General features: G+C 42.8%; 1 protein-coding gene and 1 long non-coding RNA gene across 2 annotated transcripts in view; one reads left to right on the forward strand and one right to left on the reverse strand.

Annotated features, from left to right (window-relative positions):
• LOC122451341 overlaps positions 1-24,384 on the forward strand; it is a 108,490-nt gene that overhangs the window by 79,712 nt on the left and 4,394 nt on the right. The window contains exons 2-3 of the long non-coding RNA XR_006272374.1: positions 13,877-13,982; positions 23,943-24,207. This is a non-coding gene — a long non-coding RNA (uncharacterized LOC122451341). The remainder of the gene's footprint in view (positions 1-13,876; positions 13,983-23,942; positions 24,208-24,384) is intronic.
• AARD (alanine and arginine rich domain containing protein) lies at positions 7,973-13,754 on the reverse strand. The gene is made up of 2 exons (XM_043484109.1): positions 13,358-13,754; positions 7,973-9,508 (listed from the first exon to the last, which is right to left on the reverse strand). The coding sequence occupies exons 1-2, from the start codon at positions 13,673-13,675 to the stop codon at positions 9,365-9,367; spliced, it is 462 nt and encodes a 153-aa protein (XP_043340044.1). The 5' UTR covers positions 13,676-13,754; the 3' UTR covers positions 7,973-9,364.

Consider the following 24,384-nt stretch of genomic DNA (forward strand, 5'->3'; position numbering starts at 1 on the left):
CCCATTATAATATTGGGAAGAGTAAAGGGATTAGAAATAAGAGAGCTAGAATTCTTCTCTGTCATAATAAGAAAGCATAATATCCAAAAACAACAAAAGAAACAGGCATTATTTTGAAAGTGAAAGAATTGACAGTGGTTTCCTCTGGGATGGTATCAGGGCAGGGGTACCATTAGGGCACTGAGAATTTTTGAGTAAGGCTTTTAGACTTTACTGTTTTTATATATTATGTGCATGTATTATTATAATGAAAATTGAATTTTAAAATATTCTTTAATGGCTACCCTTGCTTTTAAGGATAAAGTCTGAAATCCAAAGGGAAGCTTGCGATGTTTGTCTTCCTAAAGCCACCTCTCCTTACGACTCAAGCCATACTCCTCACATCTTACCCTTTCCATCTAAGCTCCAGTTATACTGAGCCTCTTCACCTCCTCCTAGTAGATGATGACTTTGCTCACCCCTGGGCTTTCCATGAGCAGTTGCTTTTGCCAAAGACTGTCTGTTCCTCCTCTTCTCTCCCCAGCCTTCTTTTCTGGAAGCCTTCTCCCTCCTGTCTCACCCAGGTTAAGTGTGCTTCCAGTTTACTCCCTCAGCACTCTAAATTCTCCCCTGTCATAGCATTGATCACATTACACTATAGTATCTTAATGAATTATCTGCCCCCTCATCCAAGGTATAGACCCATGAGAGCTAGAACGCCTTCTTTCATGTTCATTCTCCTGTGCTTAGCGCCAGCAAGATGTTCATTTCAGTGTTGATGTCCAACACATGCCTAGAATAGTGCCTGGCCCCCAATAAGCATAAAAATAAAGTTAAATGAAAAAAGGAAGGGAAAGTGGAGGGAGTGAGGAAAAAAAAAAAAAGAATATTTGGACTATTAGATTCATGCCTGTCAATTGAACTTAAGGCCAAATTATAAAGGGCAAAGAATTTAAATTTTGTATTTTTCCTTTTTTTTCCTATTCTCTTCTTTAATTGTTCACTACGGATACTCTAAAGGTCAATGTTTCCAAATCACCACCTAAAATAATCCGCGCCAAAGAACTGGTGAAAGCATGGTTTCCAAGGGTGATTCCAAAAGCATCAGTTGGAGACAATATGCTTAACCCCAGGAATCTTAAAGATCATTTTGAGTTCAACCTCTGACTTTATAAATGAGGAAATTGAAGCCCAGAGACATCAACAGTTCACCAGATATCACACAGTAGGTTCAACTCAGAGCTGGCTCCCATAGCTGTATTTTCTGACTCACAAAATGGTACTTCCTCCTGGAGGTAATACTGACCACTTAGGGAGAGTGACATCTTGGGAAGCAGGAAGAGGGTGATATTCCCAAAGTCAAACAAAAGTCAAACAGCTTTCTTGCTGCCCCTCAAATTTCAACAGCCTCAAGCAACATAGCCCCAGAAGGTTATTGTGGGTTTAATAAACATTTGGCTATGACAAGTGGTAAATTATACACCATAAAGAACTCAGTAAGCTGTAGGGTTCAGGGTAAACAATAAACCATCAAGTCATGGGTTGTGCTCTCAGTAACCTGACAATCTCACCTCGAAATCTTGAGGAAATTTTTTGCATGGCAATTCCTGAATGAATCCTTTAGAAGTTTAGAGAGAGGAGCATCCTTAATACCAGTTCAGAAGCAATTTTTGTATAGACTCGATTTTGGCTGGTTTTTATTTTTTGGACAGTTTTCTAAACTTCCCTGAAATAAAAATTTAAAGCTGATGAACAGTTTACTATATTTTGCTGCCAGTTCACTCTTCAAACACTTTAGGAAGTTATTTCATTCCAATTTATTTCAATTGCTAAAAAATGAAATTACTTCTCTGACAGACTCAGATAGGTGGTAGGTTCCATAGGCATTTGGGTATCCTTGACAGAGTGTGTTAAAAGATAAACTGAGACATATTAAAAAATTTTAAGAGTTTATTTGAGGAAAAAATCGATTTGAAGCAGACAGCATCCAACCTTGCAGATAGGAGCTCAACAAAATGAAAGACTCTTATAAGCCAAAAGGGAGTAGAAACAAGGAAGTTATATTAGGTCAAAAAAAAAAAAAGTGGGTTGGTTATTGCAGGGTCATTTTCTTTTAGGGGATGGCAGGGTTCTATCAGACAAATTACCTGATTAGTGCTGATCACATGATTACTGGTTGACTGGCTTAAGCTTCCATTTCTCAGAGGCCCTAAACTGTAATTGAGTTAAGTCTCAGCTTGATGGCATGGGGCTTAGCATAAGTAACTCCATTTTGGACCTGTTGTCTTTCCCTTAACAAGTGTGAACATGTGGAAATATTTTCATTAGAACATTTACTGCGGAATTCCAGAGCCTCCACAGCATTAGGGAGAGGGTATGTCTCAGACACATTTTGCTCTGATGTGCTTTTGACTGGTCTCCTGTTGCATTAAGGTAGGTCCTCATTACAGGCATTTAAGCAACTAAATGATGTTTCTGGAGTCCTTTGCATGTAGCTTCCGACATCTAAGGTTGCAGTCAGATAATACATCATCCTGAATCTTCATCCCAGGAGGTTGTTGGGATCCAAGCGTGTCAGTTAGTGATCCTTCATTGTGTTCATGGAACTAAATACTTAAATAAAAGTGATGAATAATTCAGTTTTATCCATGTTGCTCTTCTATTAGAGATCAAGACTAGCCACAGGTAGGCAGTCTCAGGGCTGGCTCAGGACCTCACTGGTGGCATCAGCAACATTGCTTCTCTTCATCTTGCTGTCTTCCCATCCTCAAAGAGTCCAGGTACCTCCTACCTTGGTCACAGGGTTGCTGCAGCAGGTGCAGGCTTTCCCACCTTGTGTGAGTGTTCCTCAGCAAGAAGGACATAAGGAGAAAGAGAGCTGATTCCTATTTCTCCTTTTGGAGGGAGAGAAAATGGTTCTCAGAAAGTGAAAATGAAAGTCGCTCAGTCATGTCTGACTCTTTGTGACTCCATGGACTATACAGACCGTGGAATTCTCTAGGCCAGAATACTGGAGTGGGTAGTCTTCCCCTTCTCCAGGGGATCTTCCCAACCCACAGATTGAACCCAGGTCTCCCGCATTGCAGGCGGATTCTTTACCAGCTGAGCCACAAGGGAAGCCTGGTTCTCATAAAAACCCCTGCAAATTCCCTTTATGTCTTATTGTACAAAACTGGATTTCATAGCCATCTTGAGCTCCCAGAAGATCTGGGGAAAGTGAAAACTGTCCTTCTCAGTCTCTCTTGGAATTGGGCACTTCCAATAGACAAGAAGGATGAGCAGGATGTTTGTTAGGTGGGCTGTTAAAATAATAAACACTACTTGAGAGCATTCTAAACACTTCACATACCTTAATCCATGAGATCGCCACAAGTCCATGGGGTGGGTAGGTGTGACTATTATCACTTTACAGAGAAGCAGCAAACTGAACGTCAGCAGTAAGAACACAGGGAGGCATTGAAGAAGCCAAGATTTCCACCTCTGTCACCGGACTCCAGAGACTGCACTCCTAGCTACATATTACACTGCTCTCAGCCTGCGGCGTCCCCCTCAGCAGGCAATCTGCCAGGCTGCTTCCAAAATCTAACACATAAAAGGTCTGAGCAATGCTTGTCTCCTTGTGAAGTGCAAATGTGACATTTTCCCCTGACTGCAGTCACAGTGTGGGTGAGAAGAGCAGAGAGGTATCTGAGAGTGACAGAAATTGCTCCCCGTTGTCATCAAGGCTGCCACAGCCAGGGCGTGATGGGGTCAAGGACCAGGAGAGTACAACTCACAGCCCAGGGCCAGTGATTAACAGCCAGCAGCTCGCCTCCCCCTCTCCCACCCCAACCACAGGTGTCAGGAAGTGTGGGTGAGTCAGAGGTGATGGAGGGTCCAGGTACAAGCAGGCAGCATTGGAATAGAGTCTCCAAGTTAGAAAAATGCTTTAGAGACCACTCCAGTCTTCCTCTCATTTTCCAGTGAGTAAAGTGCAAGTCACTCAGTCATGTCTGACTCTTTGCAACCCCATGGGCTGTAACCCACCAGGCTCCTCTGTCCATGGAATTCTCCAGGCCAGAACACTGGACTGGGTAGCCTTTCCCTTCTCCAGGGGATCTTCCCAACCCAGGGATCTAACCAAGGGATCGAACCCAGGTCTCCTGCATTGCAAGCAGATTCTTTACCATCTGAGCCACCAGGAAATCCTCCAGTGAGTAAAATGAGGCCCAAATAGAGTGGAGTAGTGTGTTTGGATCACCCAGCTTGTTTATGTAGAATGTAAGGCGCAGAATGAGGGCTTTTTTCCAGGTGAAACAGAAAGAACTTAAGAGCATGTCCTCAAGGAAATCTTGTCTGACCCTTGCAGAAAATATGCCTAGCACCTCACTTTTTGCTACAGTTTCAAATTTATCCACTTGTGTCTGGGTCTCCCTCACTACCTTGAAAGTGAAAGTTGCTCAGTCATGTCCAACTCTTTGTGACCCCATGGACTATACAGTCCATGGAATTCTCCAGGCCAGAATAATGGAGTGGGTAGCCTTTCCCTTCTCCAGGGGATCTTCCCAACCCAGGGATCAAACCCAGGTCTCCCACATTGCAGGCGGATTCTTTACCAGCTGAGTCACAAGGGAAGCCCTTGGGAGGGTCTCAAAAACCACACTACACCCAGCCCTGGACCAGAATCTTGACAGTTCCACTCACTTAGCCTCCTTGATACTCATCTCCTCCTCGATAAAACGGGAAAAGCAATAGTTCCAACCTCACAGTGTTGCTGGGATGACTGAGTTTTAAATGCACATGGCACTGTGTGCCAGGTAGATTCAGGGATTGGTAAGTAGCAGTTACTGGTGACCTCTCCCTGGTACCTCCTCTCAAGTTTGGTAAATCAATTTACCAACTAGCAGAAGAGGCAACATCACAACAGAAAGCAGACGGCAAAAGTTTAGAGAGTCACAGTGAAGACATGACGAAGAAAGAGGCACAGGAAAGGTCTGAGTCCAAAAGTGCAGTACGATCATGTAGAACTGAAGATGTAAAAGAAAGAAATGCAGGAAGTGAAAGAGCCTTCACCACTCACTCTGTCTCCCAAACCTGCTTCAAAGTTCTTTAACTTGAGCTCCTCAGGTTTTAAATAAGACAGATACTATTTTGACTTGGGGCTTCAGTGACTCAGCAGTAAAGAACTTGCCTGTCAATGCAAGAGACATGGGTTTGATCCCTGGGTCAGGAAGATACCCTGGAGAAGGAAATAGCATCCCACTCCAGTACTCTTAACTGGGAAATCCCATGGACAGAGGAGCCTGGTGGGCTACAGTCCATGGAGTTGCAAAGAACAGGCACTACTTGGCCACTAAACAACAACAACCCATTTTGACTAGCTTCTTTCGACAGATCTAAAGAGATTAAAAGCAGTTTAGGTTATAAAGCTGGCAAGTGACAGAGCCAGGGCTAACTACCAAGGCCAGATGACTTCAAAATCATGGTCCACGTGGATACCAATCATCGTGGGATTAAATAAGCTAATACATACTGTTCCATTCCTGGAACAACACTGGGCACAGAAGAGGATGGCCCATGACATTGCTGGCTTCATTATCATTACATCCCAAGGGTCCCTCCTGCACTGGTCCCAGCACAGAAGGATGGAAGCAGTGTGGTTCTTTAAGGAAGAGGTAGAAATTTGTAAGCCCCAGCATTCATCAGAGGCAGGACCCAGAAGCACTGATGGTGCATGGCCCCCTGAGAAGCAGTACCTGGCTCGGGCTGCTGTGAGAGGTACGTGCCCATCTCTGAGTTACAGCACCTGGTCCAGGTGAGACAAGAGGCTGCCAGATGCAGAGGTAAGCAGAGTGGCATAGGTTCAACCTGAAACCTACCCATATTTCTAATCCTTCCATAACCCTTGTTAATGACACAGCCAAAGAGGCAGGAGAGGTGGCGACAATGAACGAGAGGAAGCAGCTGGCACCAGAGGGCCCCGTGCCAGGCTCAGGGCTGGGAGGGACTCCGGCAGTGATAACAGTGGTGAATACACAGAACTGATGGTTTCCTGATGGCCCAGCACCCTGGCAGGGGAGACGGCATTCTTGCAGTTACACTGGTACAGGCTCAGCCATCCCAGGTTTACCCACATCAGACTCTGCCCAGGCTGGTGCTCCAGAAGCACCTGTTATAATAGCAGAAGCAGTCTGGCAAGCAACCAAAATGTGGATTCATCCAGGCCACCCGTAAAGGGGTTTAATGCCTAACAACCTGTGCAAAGTTCCTAAGTGTCATCATTAATTCGGCACCTCTTCACTGGTAGGTCCTGACCAGGTACCATAGAGTGAAAGCCTGTTCCCAACAAACATGGTTCCCCCTGTAATTAAAGCTATGAGAAATCAGCATTTTGGAAAACCTTAACACCCTATTTTCCTCACTAAACTATTTTTTCAGTTCTCGTCTTTGGCATTCTCTATCCACTACTGGGACGAACATCTTACGTACTTTGACTTACCCAGTTACTGCTTCCCTGATGCATCATTTAGGCATAATTATTTTCTAATTTTCCCCTCCAGCTGGCAGTAGTTTGGTCCCTTCCACCTCGTATTTCTTTAAAATGCCACACAGTTGCTCTCACTTATTTAAACGCTCTGAAAAGTGGGGAAGTGTAGCCATGGAAGTGCATTCCCACGTCCTATAGAAAAGAGTCCCTGTTGTCTGTGTGCAGCAAACAGAACCAGAATTCAGCAAACAATAAACAGCTGAGTGCAATTGCAAAAATATATCTATATATGAACACAATCTGGCTTCTGCTACTTAAAAAAAAAAAAGAGGAGGGATATGGTATGAGAGCAGAATTCACTTCATGAGGGGAAACAAACGAAAAACATTTAATAGCAATAGTTGTCCCATGTATCAAGTTCTCACTGTATCTCTCTGTGTCAGCTAATATCACAAGCCACCTCCTCTAATGAGGGCTTCAAAAAATAAGAGACTTTTGAAACAAAGAGTTTCTTTTTCTGTTTCTCCATCTGTCATTCCTAAAAGATATGGTGATCCAAAGTTTATCACTGAATGATAGGACAAAAAACTGGTGACCAAGAACTTTACAATAAATTGTGGACTTTTTATCTGACAATGTGAAAAACAATGCATCCATTTTCAGAAGTTCTCTTTTTAAGTTTCTTTTGATTCCCAACAGAGCACATTTAGTGTAATCAAATCATTCACATGAAATCTAACTAATGTCAGTTTCTCTGCATTCTGTAAGGAATTACACTTATAAAGTAAAGCATCTTGAATATCTGCTAAACACAAAATCTCAAGAATTTATAAATGTTAAATTGTAAAATGTACTTTAGAATGACTGCTCCAATATCTGATTAGTCTCTTTTGAAGAACAGACCATAAGGAATTCCACTGCCTCTTTCTTCAGAATTTCTATAACTTTGATGAAGAAACATATAAGAAATCTGTTTTACAAATACAATTTAAGAAATCAGCCTGTATATTTGGAAGGCAGGAGCACATATGCAGAATATCTCAAGAAATCCAGGGACTAGGTCTCAGGATATTGCTGACAGCTCATTGACAATGTCCTGGAAGCTGAGCCCTAGTGGTACCTCAGTTTCACAGAGAAGAAATTAAGTACCAAAGAATTTAAAGAATTCATCCAGTTCAGTTCAGTCGCTCAGTCGCATCCGACTCTTTGCAACCTCATGAACCGCAGCACGCCAGGCCTCCCTGTCCATCACCGGCTACCAGAGTTGACCAAAACCCATGTCCATTGAATCAGTGATGCCATCCAACCATCTCATCCTCTGTCATCCCCTTCTCTTCCTGCTCTCAATCTTTCCCAGCATTAGGGTCTTTTCAAATGAGTCAGCTCTTCGCATCTGGTGGCCAAAGTATTGGAGTTTCATTAATAGTAACCCAAAAAAGTTAAGGACAAACTAAAATTTGTTCAGAAAATCCTCAAATCCTCACACACATAAAACTTGTATTTAAGAGAAAGACCACATCCATTCTGTTCTGCTTTTTCTTCCAGAACTAATTTTTATTGCTAATTAAATGTGCAAATGACCTGTTTTATAAATTCATTTTTACAGATGATTATTATGAATATGGAAAGTATTTTTAAAATTAACTTTATTTTTTGCATCCAGAAGGCAGCACTTTTAAGGTAAAGGTAGCTATTCTAATTCAACAGGAGCTCTTTAACTCCTGAAAACTTAATAACAAAAGAATTGTGTTAGTTAGGAATCTTTGGAATACAAGTTGTAAAACTCCAACTCAGTTGATTTGGCAAAAGGACATTGTAATAGGAAGCTACTAGAGAATTTTCATGTATCTTAATGACAGCCAGGACTGGGGATTTAAACAGCTGGTCCCCAGAGCCAAGGAAAAGCAGTTCTCTCTCAGGGGTGCTGTTTCAATCTTCTGCAAAGAGCTCACACCTTCTCACTTGGTAGCCGCCAGCAGCTTCCAAGCCCCTTTGTCCCACAGCTTTTCCACCATCACCTTCTAAGACTCATCTGCTCCCTTAGTTCTAGTCCAAAAGCTCCCAAGAACAATCTGACCAAACTGCCTTAATTTGCATGACTATATCCAAGGTGGTGAGTCACCCTTGATGGCAGACTCTACCTGAAGGGTATGGTTGGAATCGAGGCAGAAGTAATTCTTCCAAAAACGGGGGTGGGGTAGGGTGCGGAGGGAAGACTACTGAACAGCTGACTGGGCAGACAAATGAAGAATAATCAAGTAGAACAAAAACGAACAGACTCTGTTGAAAGTTCAGGTATGGTCAGAAAATTAAGGTAGCACAAGAGAAAATGCTGGAAATTGGCACTAAGACATTCTTCCATACATTCTTCTTTTACAGTTTATTTATTTTAGCTGTGCTGGATCTTCATTATTGTGCGGGCTTTCTCTACTGGAGGCGAGTGGCTGTCAGACAGCAAGTTGTGGCACTCGGGCTTCTTATTGCGGCGGCTTCTCTTATTGCGGCGGCTTCTCTTATTGCGGAGCACAGGCTCAGAGCGCCCGGGTTTCAGTAGTTGCGGTATGTGGCTCAATAGTTGCACCTTGGGGCTTAGTTGCCCCACAGCATGTGCGATCTTCTAGGACCAGGGATCAAACAAGCATTGGCAGGCAGATTCTTAACCACTGGACCAACACGTAAGTCTCAGTACATTCTTTTACCTCTATGTCCCACACAAAACAATACATAACTTTCAAACTTGTCAACACACCATTTTCTCTCTCCCCTCTCATAGCACTGGCACTTCCCCATGGCCTAGAAGATTTTGGTCTAAAAATTGCCCCTAAAATCTTATGCTAAGCATCCATCATGTTACTGTTAGAACTGTTTTGGCATTGTCTGCATTATTCTTAGGTTTCAAACCTTCATCTGTGCATGTACTCATTCCAGATTTTGAGCATTATCTTCAGAGCTTTGCAATTCTGATGCAGTTTCCATTTCGTCCTCCTTTTTCAGTTGTTGCATTTTCATGTTTAAATCCAGCAGAGTTCTGGCCAGCTGACGATTCTGGAAACGCATTTCCAGCTGAAAGTTAGAAAAAGAATAAGGGTTTTTATTAGCCTGAGGTATGGATCAAATGAACCTGCTCTCTGCACAGGAAAAATATAAGGATTTTGTAGGAAAGGAAAACAAGACATCAAGAAAGATGTATTTCTCATCTTATTCTCCAGTTCTGACTATTTGGCCTGACTATAAAACAGACTTTCTATATGACAAGGTAAAATCCAGATATACAAATAGCTTTCAAAATGGCCTTGCAATGAAAACAAAAACAGCTGATGCACAGAGCTATCCATTTGAAAAATTCCTGTCCTTGGAAGGCTGTTTCCAAGCAATGGCATGTGATCTGCGAGGAAATCACTTATCTTTATGAGCTTTCTGAGCTCCATGATAACTGCCCAGGGCCACCTGAGCTTTCAGAACCTGGGCCCATTTACTTGATTACTTGTCATTTCAAGTTCTTAGGATTTTAAACGGTCTCCCTGTTGAGCAAAACATTTAATGACCCCTTAGGGGCACATGTACAGTTATGTGTACTTATAGAATCTAATAATTTTCACTCTAGAGTGAAATCTGTTGTAGAGCAAGGTTTATATAACCTCCCTCCAATGGGAGTTTGTGAAGGTCCTTGAGTATTAAAAAGAAAGAATAGATCTTTCGGGCAGTGTACCTAAGAGGCAGTCCAGCATAATCTTTGCATTGTAGTTGAAAACTAGTAACCAACTCTGCATATTTCTTCAGTTAGGGTCTTGTTTAATACAGTTCAGGAGAACCCTGTTCTCTCTGCTGAAAACCCCGCATCAACTCCCCATCAGAGACCACCCAAGGGTGACCCAGGACATTCCATTGGTAAAAAGCAAACATGGGTGGTCCCCTTGTAATTCGCAAAATAAAATCATTGGATATAATTTCTTTCAGTTTTCCTCTGACATATTTTTCATTCTTCAGCACTTGAAACCATTTCTCTAATGCAAGAATTTGCAGAATGAAGTAAATGAACACCCAGGAAACAACCAGTTAACAACACAACCACCAGCACAAGAAGCCCCTACACCTTGCCTACAGGAAGCGTCAGTTCTCCAGTGGCACAGAGGCCCTATAAACCTGCCCTGCTCTTCCAGCTTTATTTGCTGGCCCCGTCCACTCACACACACAGCCACCCCCCGGGCAGCTGGTCAGAAATCTTGCCTGTCCTGGAATAAACACGTCATACTGAGCCACATCTTCTGCCCTCTCTGCCTCTTGCCTCCCACTTGCTGTTGACCCCAGCCAAATGCCAGCTCTTCTTAGAAGCTCTCTCTGTCTCACCTTATCTGTGCCTCCAGAGCATTCTGTACAAGTCCCTCTCCTAGCACACAGCCTACACTAAACTGGTGATTTTGAGCACAAAGTCTGTTCCTATCCTTAATTGTATCCTTAACTATGGGTACACTGCCTGCGCGCACAACATGTTGGGTTCTCTGTGTATTTGTTAAAAAACAGAGTGAAAGAATGAATAAATGGATGAACTGATGAATACCCATCCTGTACTTTCTTGCCAAGAATCAGTTAAATTATTGATAATGGCTTACCATCTAAGTTGCTTTTTTTTTTAATAGTACATGTAACTCATAATTCTTTAGGAAGTCTGAACACCAATGGTTCCTTAATTTTCTCTCCTCATGGATCCTATTGAGGATCTAATGAAAGCTATTAACTCACTCTGGGGAAAGATGTGCATTTTATGTGTACACAAAGCTTGGCATACAATGTGAAGTATATAGAACCCGTGAAATTCACTCACAGACTCCCAGAACTCAACACATCCCTTTTAGAAGACCAATTCAAACAACAAGTAATAGCATAAATGACATCTCAAAAATAGCGACATGAAAATAAATGAAAACAAAAATAGCAACATGTCTGTAAATTAACTGAACCTGTTCATCATTGTTGCTTACACAAATACCACCTTAACAAATGAGCTGTGGATATACACGTATGGATGGGTGTCAATTCCTACAGAAATCTGGCTAAGAGACCATTATCAGAAATGACTTGTTCTAGTGGTGATAGTGTTAAGGATCCACACTCTTTTGCTTCTTCTTCATGACTGGTCACATACAATGGTGAAATGGCTGGCCAAGACAATGACTATGGTCTGTGTCTCAGGAACACAGCATCTGTGTGACAATCTCTGCCTCTTTCCAGCAAAACCCTTGATCTTTCATACCTATGTATCTGCCATTTGGGGGGCACAACCAAAAAACAATAAAAGCCACTCAATAGTGTCAATATTCTAGGCACTTCATGTAACATTATCTCACATAATACTTACAGCCATCCTATGGGTTTATTATCTCCATTTTACAGATGAAACCTAAACTTGCTAATTAGCATTCCTAAGGTAACAGGAACAATAACAGCAGAGACTGTAAATATTAATGCTGGGCTGTGAACCCAGTTTGAAATTTTATTCTCTACTTTCTCCCCACCCTGGTACATTACTTGCTTAAAACTCCTTCTGGTGGAGTGACTAGTTAGAATGCTAAAGTTCAAGTGTCTCGGAGCTTCTTGAATATACTTTCTTCACCTGATTTAAATATCAGTCAACTGAAGTGTGAGGGGGTGACACCCCAGGTCAGCAGCAGAGAGGTGGCTCAGCCATCCCGTTGGCATCCTGACCCACAGCACACCCCTCCAGGCCATCTCTTCTAATAAGGGGTCTCACCCACCCACTGCTCAGGTGTCGGAAGAAAATCATATGTTTCTTTGATATGGCTGGGTCAAAATTAATACATTCTTTGTCAGATTCAAATTGTTAACACAGGTAAAATTAAGTGAAAACTAAATGTACTACCTTCTTGCCCTTCTTAAAGACAGAAACAAGGTAAACTTTTAAGGTTCAGACAATTAACTGATGGTTGAATCAGTTCTAAAGTACGTAGTACTTACTATTTTATTAGTATGCAGTGCAAGAGAGTATAACTTTACAAATCTCCACTGTGCATATTCAGGGTGATGGTGGTTTAGTCGCTAAGTCGTGCCCAACTCTTGGGACCCCATGGACTGTGCAGCCTACCAGGCTCCTCTGTCTATGGGATTTCTCAGGCAAGAACACTGGAGTGGGTTGCCATTCCCATCACCAGGGGATTTTCCCGACCCAGGGATTGAACCGTGTCTCTTGCATTGCAGCTGTATTCTTTACCGCTGAACCACCAGGAATTCCCACGCATAATCATAGGTAGCACCATTTTAAAGCTTAAATTGCTCTTATTTCAAATTTTGCCTAACTCGAAAATGGTTTAAATTACAAAACAGTAACTAAACTATTTACCTACAGTTCTCCTGCCTAATGTTAAAGAGCTACAATTTTACAAAATTCCTTATTACTATTTCCTGTTTTCTGAATTCTTACCAAGGAGAAAGGTAATAGTAAAACTTGCAGAATAAAAGAAACATTTGCTAATGGACTCGCTCCACCCATCCCCTGAGTTTATTTCATTGAAATTTCCGCCCCAGCCCCATTTATGCGCATATACTGCAAGTGCCCTAGAGGGAACTTTCTATTTGGTAGGGAAAAAATAGAGAACAAGCTGAGGAGGAGTGGTTACGGGGGACTTAGGTGTGTCACCAGTAGACTCAGTCCTCGCCGGAGACAGCCAGCACCTCGGCTCGCAGGGCCGGTTCCCTCCCTATGCTGCCTAGGAGACAGTAGCATCAGCGCCGTCGGGGACCCAGCTGGCCCGCGCTGCACGGCCTCACCGTCTCCCCGGGAAAAGCTGCCCTCGGCCTCCCCAGTCCTCGGTGGGGCACGTGTGCGGCCTGCAGCCGAGGGCCCAGGGCGAGGACCAAGGCGAGGTGGCCCCGAGAGCCAGCCGTGGGCACGCTCACCAGCTCGGCGCGCAGCCCGGCCAGGGCGCTCTCCACGCGCGCCCGGCTCTGCGCCTCCCGCGCCGCCGCCTCTTCCCGCAAACGCCTGGAGCTGCCGCGCAGCACCGCCCGCTGGAAGGCGCGCACCAGCCGCCGCTTGAGCTCTTCCAGCCGCGGACCGGCGGCCTGGGCCTCCTCCGGGCCGTCCACGCCCCTGCCGCCTTCGAGGAAGCCTCGTGAGGGACGCAGGGCGGAGGACCGGAGCCCGGCCGCGTGGAGGATGCTGTGGGGCCCCCGGGAGGTCCCCTCTCTGCGGCGGCCGGAGTCCTCTAGGCCCATCTCGGAGGTGCCGGCTCCCAGGCTCCAGGGCTTGTATGGCTAAGGGTTTCTTTCCAAGTGTGAGAATTAGGGCGGGTGAAGGCGGGGGCGGGGAAACTCGTGGAACCCGCGGGACCCCTGCCAAGTGGGACGAGGCTATCGCTTGCTACTCGGAGGCGCTCCACTCCTACAGCCTCACGTCTGTCTGTCTTTCCTCCTTAGCAACAAACGGAGAAAGGAGTTCCCATGACTCCGGGAAGAGTTTTCAACTGGATCCCTTTTTCTCGCTCCTTGAGTGTCACTCCAAGGAGAGACTGAGTCCATCCAGGTAGGTGGAAGTGAGGTCCGGCTGCAACATTTGAGACCCGGGTTGCCTTGATTGTTTAATATTTCAGAAGCCCTTTAAAATATTTTTCTCTGGCTTTCTACTGACGGCCAGGCATTGTGGCAGGTGTTGAGGATATAAAGTTTAATTAGACCCCTTAGCCATCCCAGACATCGCTAAGACAGTCTAGTGGGAGAAGCTTGGCCCTATTTGCAAGTTAGAATAATCTTTCCACAATTCTAGGCTTGTGGGAACCCACAAGGCTTCCCTGGTGACTCAGCTGGTAAAGAACCCCTGCCAGTGCAGGAGAGGCAGGTTTGATCCCTGGGTCGGGAAGATCCCCTGGAGTAGGAAATGGCAACCCATTCCAGTATTCTTGCCTGGAAAATTTCAGGGACCGAGGACCCTAGCAGGCTGCAGGCCGTGGGGTCACAAAGAGTCGGACACAACTCAGTACACACACACTTGTTTCCACAAGCCCAACAATGTAGGAGACACTTAGTTTCTGAAACACCATGTTCTCTTCTATACTTAAGACCATTCTGCCACTTTCACATTATGAAGGGATTAAAATGAAAAGTAAGCCTGGAGTGATGCCGTCCATGGGGTCAGAAAGAATTGGATACAACTGAGCGACTGAACAATGGCAAAGTCCTTTACTCCAAAGTGTTATTTTCTAAATCCCAATTCAGTGTAATCATGTGCCAATATTACTGTATATCCTTTATCAATGAACATAATCAGCTGCCTCTTTGGGGCCTAATGAATTTCTAAAAAGGAATAAACAATTAAAAGTTTTATGTGATCATAGAATGCAAATACCTCCCCCCCACACACACACACAAAGGGCAGAAATATCTATGTAGTACTCTCAGAATTAATCATTTGTTTAATAAAGATTTACAGATTACCCACAATTCCCACAAACTGTTCCAAGTTCGTGATTGGCATTGAGGGCAGTAAGAGCTAATTGCTATTAGTATTTACTGTGTGTCAGGCCCTTTTCATAGATTAACCCATTTTATCTTCACAGTAACCCTGTGAGAAAGGTGCTGTTAGTTTCTCTGTTTCACAGGTGAGAAAACTAAGGCAGTTGTTAAGCGGTAAGTCTTCCCAGGTGGTACTAGTGGTAAAGAACCTGCCTGCCAGTGCAGATATAAGAGACACGTTTTCGATCCCCGAGTCGGGAAGATTCCCTGGAGGAGGCCACTGAGAACCACTCCAGTATTCTTGCCCGGAGAACCCCATGGACAGAGGAGCCTGGGCTGTGGTCCGTAGGGTCGCAAAGAGTCGGACACGACTGAGTTGACTTAGTAAGGCAAAGATCACCAAACTGGTAAGTGGTAGGGCTGGGATTTGACCGAAAAAGTCTAGCTTGTATTCTAAGCCACTGAGACACACCTTGGCTACACACTACTTCTGAAAGAGGAAAGACATTGCTCAGTTTACATGTTGCATGACTGAATGTGCAGATTCCCTCTGCTCATAAAATTCAACTCTGCAGAAATGGATTAAGGCTATAATTGAATAAAGTGGAATGCCGGTTACTGCTTCTGCAGATAATCTGCCAATTTCAACATGTTTCAGTAGTTTACAACCTGAACAGCCATGTATCTATCATTGTATATTCTATATTGTATCATTGTATATTCATTGTATCATTGTATATCATTGTATATTCAAGATTCTCTAGAAATGTTTGAAGACGTGTTCTCTTGGTGGAAATTATGAACATTCATATGGTCTACTATAAACCAACTGAATATAAATTTAGAAATTTAGGGGTTTCTTTATTTTTGTGTGGCTTTTGTTGCATGTGTGTGATAGGTGATGAGGCTTAAAAACCAGCACTTGTCAATGTGCAGTATAAATGTTTAAAATTGGTTTTCTGCCATGATTTTCCCCTTCTGCTTCTAGATCATTTTCTTCAACAAGGATTTCAGCTAAGTTTGATTTAATTCAACAAACAGTGAATGGAGCATGTTCAGTTAAGCATTGTTTCATATGGGATAAAAAAGGGAATAAGGCACAGTTTTTGTCCTCTAGAAGCTTAAAACCTGAAGGAACAAATTCATTCATTTATTCATCAGCAATATTTATTTAATATCTCATTATATACCAAGTATTAGAGTGTTCAAGCTGTGAAAGTAAACCACTAAGACAAAATGGTGTTTTAGAAGGATAGTTTTACCACAAATTAATAATTTTCTCCATAGATAGATATTTTTCAGCTGTGGTGCATTTTGGTGCATTTTAATGTTGAATTTTACAGTATTTTTTTATACAAATAAGGTGAATTAAAGCATTGATAAATCAGAGTGAATATAGCATGCAGAGACATTTGAGTTAAGAGATGGATTAGTTATTCATTGCTGCATAACAAATTATCCTAAAATATAGTGGCTAACAACAACAATAAACATCATGTCTCATGGTTTCCATGGGCAAGAATTTGGGAACAGCTTAGATAATGATCTGGGACATTCGTGACGTTGCAGTCAAATGTCAGCCAGAACTATAGTCATCTAAAGTTGGGTGTGATTGGAGCTATAGGGACCACATGCAAGGTGGATCATTCACATAGCTGGCAGTTGGTGCTGGTGTTTGGTGGAAAGCCTCAGTTCCTCTCTTTTAAAAAAAAAAAAATTATTTATTTTTGGCTGTGTTAGGTGTTTGTTGCTGGGTGGGTTTTTTCTGTAGTTGTGGAGAGTGGAGACTGCTCTCTAGTTGCAGTGCACTGGCCTCTCATAGTGCTGACGTCTCTTGTGGAGCATGGACTCTGGAGTGTGCAGGCTTCAGGTGTTGTGGCGTATGGATCCTGCAGTGGTAGCTCCCGGGCTTAGTTGTTCCGAGTTATGTGGGATCTTCCTGGGCCAGGGATTGAAACTGTGCCTTCTGCTTTGGCAGGTGAATTTTACCACTGGGCCCCCAGGGAAGCCCCTCGGTTCCTCTCTCTGTGCATCCTTCACCAGGACTGCTTTGAGTGTCCTTATGATATAGTGGCCAGCCTACCTCTGAACAAGACAGAGAAAGAGACAGTCAGATGGAAGCTCTGTATGTGTGTTCTGTTTTATGATCTAATCTTGGAAATCACACGGCATCACCACATTCTGTTTACTAGAACCAGGTATCTAAATCTGGACCCCATTTAAGTGGTGGGGCTCCATGTTTTGAAGTAAGGAGTATCAAAAAATTTGCAGACATGTTTTTACTCTGCCACAGGAAAAATATCCACATATGTAAACAACGATTAAGTGACTGCTGACTTCCTGTCAGAAAAGAAAATGAAGGCCAGAAGATATTAGAACAATATTTTTTTTAGATTCAGAAGAAAAAAATTAACATAGATTTCTATATCCAGCAAAAATAGCCTTCAAAGGCAAAATAAATGTGTTTTGATACAGAGAAAATTAGGAGAATCTGTTAGTAGCCAACCTGAACTGAAGTGAAAGTCGCTCAATCGTGTCAAACTCTTTGAGACCCCATGGACTATACAGTCCATGGAATTCTCCAGGCCAGAACACTGGAGTGGGTAGCCTTTCCCTTCTCCAGGGGATCTTCCCAACCCAGGCATCGAACCCGGGTCTCGTGCATTGCAGGCAGATTCTTTACCAGCTGAGCTATCAGAGGAGCCTTTGGCTATTAGAAATACTGAAGGAAGCAGCTAAGGCTGAAGTACCCCCACCCCCAACTCAGTAAATGGAAATTCTGTTCTGTCAGTTACCCAAACCATAAACTTGGGAAGCACCCACACTTTTTTTTTTTCTCCCTCTTTCTTCCTGCCTGAAAGTCATCAGTATGGTGTAGGCCCTACCTTGCAATATATCCAGAGTCGCAACGAAACTCTTTCAGTTCATCTCAGATCCTCCCTCTCTCTCCTTTGCTTATGCCATCCTGCCACCCTGTTCTCTTTACTGTTTTGATTTCAGGGCCTTTGCTTTGTTATTGTTTCTTCCTAGGAGTCTCTTCTTCCATATACATGAATGGTTAGTTCCCTTACTGGGTCTGGGTTTCTGCCCAAATGCCACTTCATCAGAGAAACCTTCCTTGATCTAAATTAGCAGACGTACACCCCTCGGTTCCTGTCATTCTCTGTGTCTTTGCCCTGCTTCATGTTGCTTCATACCTATACCAACTGTCATATATTTACTGTTACCTCATGTATCTTCTACTGTCTGCTAATAGAATCTGCATGAGAATAGGTACTTTCTTTTGTTAACTGCTATAACCTCAGTGCCTAAAATGGCATCTGGCATTTAGTTGTCGTTCAGTTGCTAAGTCATGTCCGATTCTTTGCAATCCCGTGGACTGCAGCACACCAGGCTTCCCTGTCCTTCACTATCTCCCAGTTTGCTCAAACTCATGTCCATTGAGTCGGTGATGTCATCCAGCCATCTCATCCTCTGTCGCCCCCTTTTCCTCCTGCCTTCCATCTTTCCCAGCATCAGGATCTTTTCCAGTGAGTCTGCTCTTTGCATCAGATGGTCAAAGTATTGGAGCTTCAGCTTCAGCATCAGTCCTTCCAGTGAATATTCAGGGATGATTTCCTTTAGGATTGACTGGTTTGATCCTGTAGTCCAAGGGACTCTCAAGAGTCTCCTCCAGCACCAGTTTGAAAGCATCCATTCTTCCGTGCTCAGCCTTCTTTATGGTCCAACTGTCACATCTGTATGTGACTACTGGAAAAACCATAACTTTGATTACATGGATCTTTGTCGGCAAAGGGATGCCTCTGCTTTTTAATACACTGTCTAGGTTTGTCATAGCTTTCCTTCTAAGGAGCAAGCGTCTTTAATTTCATGGCTCCAGTCACCATCCATAGTGATTTTGGAGCCCAAGGAAATAAAATCTGTCACTGCTTCCACTTTTCCCCATCTGTTTGCCATGAAATGATGGGACCAGATACCACGATGTTAGTTTTTTGAATATTGAATTTTAAGCCAGGTTTTTTCCTCTCTTCTTTGACCCTCATCAAGAGGCTATTTAGTTCCTCTTTGATTTCTGCCATTAGAGTGGTATCATCTGCATATCTGAGGTTGTTAATATTTCTCCTGGTAATTTTGATTCCAGCTTGAGATTCATCCAACCTGACATTTTGCTTGATGGACTCTGCATGTAAGTTAAATAAACAGGGTGACAATATACAGCCTTGTCATACTCCTTTCCCAATTTGGAACCAGTCCGATATTCCATGTAAGGTTCTAACTGTTGCTTCTTGACCCATGCACAAGTTTCTTAGGAGACAAGCAAGCTGGTCTGGTATTCCCATCTCTTTAAGAATTTTTCACAATTTGTTGTGATCCACATGATCAAAGGCTTTCATATAGTCAGTGAAACAGAAGCAGATGTTTTTTCTGGAATTCCCTTACTTTCTCTGTGATCCAATGAATGTTGGCAATTTGGTCTCTGGTTCTTCTGCCTTTTCTAAACCCAGCTTGTACAAGTGTAAGTTCTCGGTTCATGTACTGCTGAAACCTAGCTTGAAGGATTTTGAGCATAACTTTACTAGCATGAGAAATGTAGGCACTGTGTAAAATTTTGTTAGATGAATGAAAAGAAGGGAGAGAGAGAAACAGAGGGCATCAGAACAAAGAGAAGGATGAAGGGGAGAGAAATAAGGCAGAAGGAGTTGAGTAGACCAAGCAGAGAGCCAAGACAAATGTGAAGTAATCATGTCAGTTTATGAGATTCTCCAGAGTGACTCCAAATTGATAAATCAGGCCTGCTTAAAAATAGCACAGCATCCTCTAATGAAAAGAAAAATAGTTCCTGTCCATGTAGCATATATTTCTTCAGTGCATTTGTGCAATATGGATTGCATGATGCAGTGACAGGTCATGACAGCAATCCCAAGTCTATCCAGCTGACAGTGCCTGAAACTAGAAGTCTCAGCGAACTTTTTGAAACCATGTGATGTCTGGAATCATGTGGTCTATATGTCTATATCTCCTTTAGCTTCTTAAGGACTGTGTCGTCTTCATCACCTTTTCATCATCTTCAGAAACAAGCACAATGCTAGCATGAAACAAACACTTAAATATTGGTTAAATGAGTTGGTAAATTGATTAATACCACAAGGCAGAAAGCAATTAACATTCATAGAGCACCTCTTAAGTAGTATATAGATAGAGATATGGACACAGGTACAGATGCAGATATATTTATAGATATACACACATAAATATAGACACAGATATAAATAGTATACAGTTTACTTAATCTTCACAAAAATCCCATGTTAGGTTTGTTTTGTTCTGTTTTTTGTATGGGAACCTGGAGTTCAAAGAAAGTAAGAGACTTGCTTAAGGTCATATAGTAGACAAAGAAGTGGCTGAGGTAAGATTTGATACCAGATCTATGTGTCTCCAAGGGTTTTGCTCTTTTCTTTATTCCGTATCAGGCAATATACAGTTACAGAATCATTTAAAATCTGCTAAAGAAGGTTAGAACTTTGAATTTCTTTTATTCCAATTACCTAAACCAATTCTTCCCTAGCCTAAGTGCCGTCCTGCTTCCTCCCTTGTGTTTAGCAAGGCCACCTTCTCTCAGCCCTTTTGAACAGCAAAAGGAGGTTGAACGCACGAGTGTGTGTGTGCACACGTGCGTGCTCAGTCGTGTCCGACTCTTCATGACCCCATGGACTCTAGCCCGCCAGGCTTCTCTGTCCAGAGGACTCTCCAGGTGACAATTCTGGAGTGGATTGCCATTTCCTTCTTCAGGGGATCATCCCAACCCAGGGATCAAACCTGTATTTGTTAGGTCCCCCTGCATTGGCAGGCAGATTCTTTACCACTAATGCCACCTGGGAAACCCTGAATGCATATGTCATCCTCCTATGTATGAACAGCAACAAAATAAGGGTCAGAAATTCCTTATGCAAATTCTAGTCTCCTTTCTAAATCCTTTTATGTAAATTCACCAGTTAATATCCACCTTTGTTGCAACCATTTCTACTTTTTTCCCCTGCCTATTTGCTGTTCCCTGGGAAACCTGGATCCCAGTTCTTTTATGTGTTCTTTATCTGTACCTTGAAAACCTTTAGCTCTAATTTCACTTCTTCGCTTCATCTTCAACCATCCCCTCTGAACAATTATTCTTTTAAGCAGCAGGTTCTCTGTGTTCCCACTGCAAACAGAATGTCCTCAAGTGTTCTGTGCAAAAAGGAACAAATATTTCTCTATCAAGTGTTCTGTGCAAAAAAGAAACATATTTTCTAGGCTTCAGAGAAAGTAGATTTTCCTTGTAAGCCTTAAATATTTTGTAATTTATTTCAGTGAACAGATTAGTGATTTGAATCACTTGAGAGCCTGTGGGGAACGTGGTCATTCTGTTTCCTGGCTAACTAATAGTTGGCAAAAATTTCTTTTTGGTTGTGGAATGTCTGGAATGTAGTCACTGTCTTTCTTGCTTAATTTGCCAGAACCCTGGGGTCAAAATGTTGGCTTCAGATCCCAGCTTCACCCCTTGCTGGCCGTTTGACTTTGTGTAAGCTCTCTGGGTCAATTTGTTCACAAGTAAAAAGAAAATAATCTTTTCCTCTTCACTTAGTTACTAAGTAGATTAACTAAAGCACACAGGAGCACACTGAACCATTTATGCCCTATGGCCCTTCATATATGTTATCCATACTTCTCACATGAGGGATGTGATGGGGTTCTTGATGTAGAGACACGTTTCTGAACATTATATCAGCGAAAATCAGTGCCATGAATCTAAAAGATACAAGAGAATTGGTATTAGGATTGCAAGGGAAGCTGAGTCAAGTCTGCACTACAAAAGTGAATTCATCTTGGACACAGACCATTCTGATGGGTTGGATCACCATTTTAATTTGTCAGTGATCACATGGCATCAGTAGAATCATCTCATTCACATCTTCTAAGTCTGTTTGGTGAGTTGTTTTATTGCGCACAGTATTCTCTGCTTCTTGCAATGGAAAGATTGTATTTCTACACTACAGTGACTTCAGGCTTGGCCATAGGACTAGCTTTAGCCAATGAACTGTGAACAGATGGGGCACTTGTGATGTGCCAGCGAAATCTAGATGGTGTCACACAATCAACCCTCTTCTGTTTTCCAGCACTGTCCCTGGGCAGGCAACTCCTCACCCTGAGTCACAGAAAAAAGATAATCATGAACTAGAGGGGAAGCTGGCCTATCGTGGCTATACAGTTTGAGTGAGAACTAAACAAATGTAGAAATCCAAGAAGATGAGTGTATTTTCTGTTTTGAAAGCCTTGATATCTGATTATCCTTTTGCTTTATTTCCTTTTTCTAAAAGTAGAGTGCAGATGTAAGCATCCAGAGGACTGGGAGTTTTGGTAAATTGAAATTTGACTGAATCATTTCTGAGCAGAGATGTGCAGAAGCATATTTGCCTCAAACAGGAAAAAGCTAGTTGTTGGGAGGTACAAAAAATTTCTAGTAACTGTTCAAAAACACTTCCTGTTTTATTAGGTTAAATGAGCTATGGGTTATGTGTGAAATATAGATAACTAACTTTTTTGTTGACAGAGTATATAGAAGCAGATATACAAGACACTGTAATTTTAGACTGTCACTTTATAGTCTGAGTAGAGCATCACAGCTTCATTTCCACACCACATATAAAAGGGGTATGTTATTTTAATATAGTTTTGACTATTTATCTTGTCTTCAGGCTGTGTTTCTTGAAGACATTTCAATTACAGCCTTCTTTTAAGATTCGACTAAACATGACACCAGAAAAATACAGAAACTTGAAAACTTACGACATTTTTCTGCCTTTTATGTACTATGATATTCAAGAGTTTTGAGAAATAGAATAAATGTCATATTTGTCCAACAGCAACTTTGATACCCATTCCAATAGATATATTTTTACATAAGATACATGACTTAACTATTTTCTTTGGTAATTTCAGTTCTCAGAATAAGTTATAAATACCCAGGAAGTACTCAGGAAGCAAAATCTGCTGGAGAATATTATTACCTTCTTTTAAGATTGAACTTTGCAGTGAAAGTTAAATGTTACTCAATCAACCAACATATTCATTGGACCGCATTTAGTGCAACGTGCTTCCCAGATGGCAGAGTGGTAAAAGAGTCTGCCTGCCAATGCAGAAGACACAGGAGATACCAGTTCAATTCCGGGGTCAGGAAGATCCCCTGGAGGAGCAAATGGCAACCCACTCCAGTATTCTTGCTTGGAGAATCCCATAGACAGGAAGGAACTTGATGGGCTACAGTCCATGGGGTCACAAAGAGTCAGACATGACTGAGCAACTGAGCACACACAGAAAACCCTGTTCAAAGAGTGCCCAAGCAGAAGAAATATGCTAGCAAATGCCTTCTTTTTGTGACTGATGACACAGATTTAAATTGAAGCGCTGGTAATTGTCAGAAACATTTTTAGTATTTGGGGGTGTGCATGCCTGGTGCTAAGTCACTTCAGTTGTGTCCAACTTTTTGTGACCCGCTGGACTACAGCCTACCAGGCTCCTGTGTCCATGGGATTTTCCAGGCAAGAATACTGGAGTGGGTTGCCGTGCCGTCCTCCAGGGGATCTTCCTACCCAGGGATTGAACCCAAGTGTCTTCTACCTCCTGCATTGGAGGGCAGGTTCTTTACCACTAGTGCCACACTGGCGCCTGGAAATGGGATGTCACTTCTTAGATTGTGTTCATGCTTGGTTGTTTCAGTCGTGTCCGACTTTTCGCGACCTTATGGACCATAGCCCACCAGGTTCCTCTGTCCATGGGATTCTCCTGGCAGGAATACTGGAGTGGGTTGTCATGCCCTCCTCCAGGGGTCTTCCTGACCCAGGGATCAAACATATGCCTCCTGCATCTCCTGCATCGCAGGAGGATTCTTTACCACTGACTGGCCCCTTGAAATGGCATGTCACTTCTTAGATGAGGTTATAGAAAGACTGAGTTTGACCTTGCTCAGTCTTTTGTACTTCCTTGCTTGCTTCTTCTGAAGGATGCGGGTTGCTATGCCAGGAGCTGACCTGTGAGAAGCCATGAAGCAAGGGCTGGAGGACAGCAATGAGCCCTCTGTCCAGCAGTCCATGAGACACTGATATTGACATAACCACGTGAGTGAGCCCGAATGAAAATCCCCCCTTAGCCAAGCCTTCAGATGACTGCAACCCCATCCAGCACCTGACTGCATCCTCAATCGAGACCTTGAGGCAGAAAACCCAGCTGAGTTACACCAGATTCCTGAACACAGAAATCTTGAGATAGTAAGTGTTTGTTATTTTAAACTTGTAATTTTTTCATGTTGATTTTCTGTGAATTGTCTCTTCTTATCTTTGAAATGTCTCTTTTTCTATTGCGTGATTTGTCTTTATTTATTTTTAATTGGAGTATAAGTGCTTTACAATGTTGTGTTAGTCTCTGCTGTATTACAGCATGAATCA

Source organism: Cervus canadensis, chromosome 12 (genome assembly GCF_019320065.1).
Source record: "Cervus canadensis isolate Bull #8, Minnesota chromosome 12, ASM1932006v1, whole genome shotgun sequence".
Taxonomy (NCBI): Eukaryota; Metazoa; Chordata; class Mammalia; order Artiodactyla; family Cervidae; genus Cervus; species Cervus canadensis.

Coding starts and splice junctions, on each gene's coding strand:
- AARD (XM_043484109.1), bottom strand. CDS start 13,675: ATGGGCCTAGAGGACTCCGGCCGCCGCAGAGAGGGGACCTCCCGGGGG. Junction 9,509..13,357: donor CCGGGCTGCGCGCCGAGCTG/GTGAGCGTGCCC, acceptor TCTAACTTTCAG/CTGGAAATGCGTTTCCAGAA.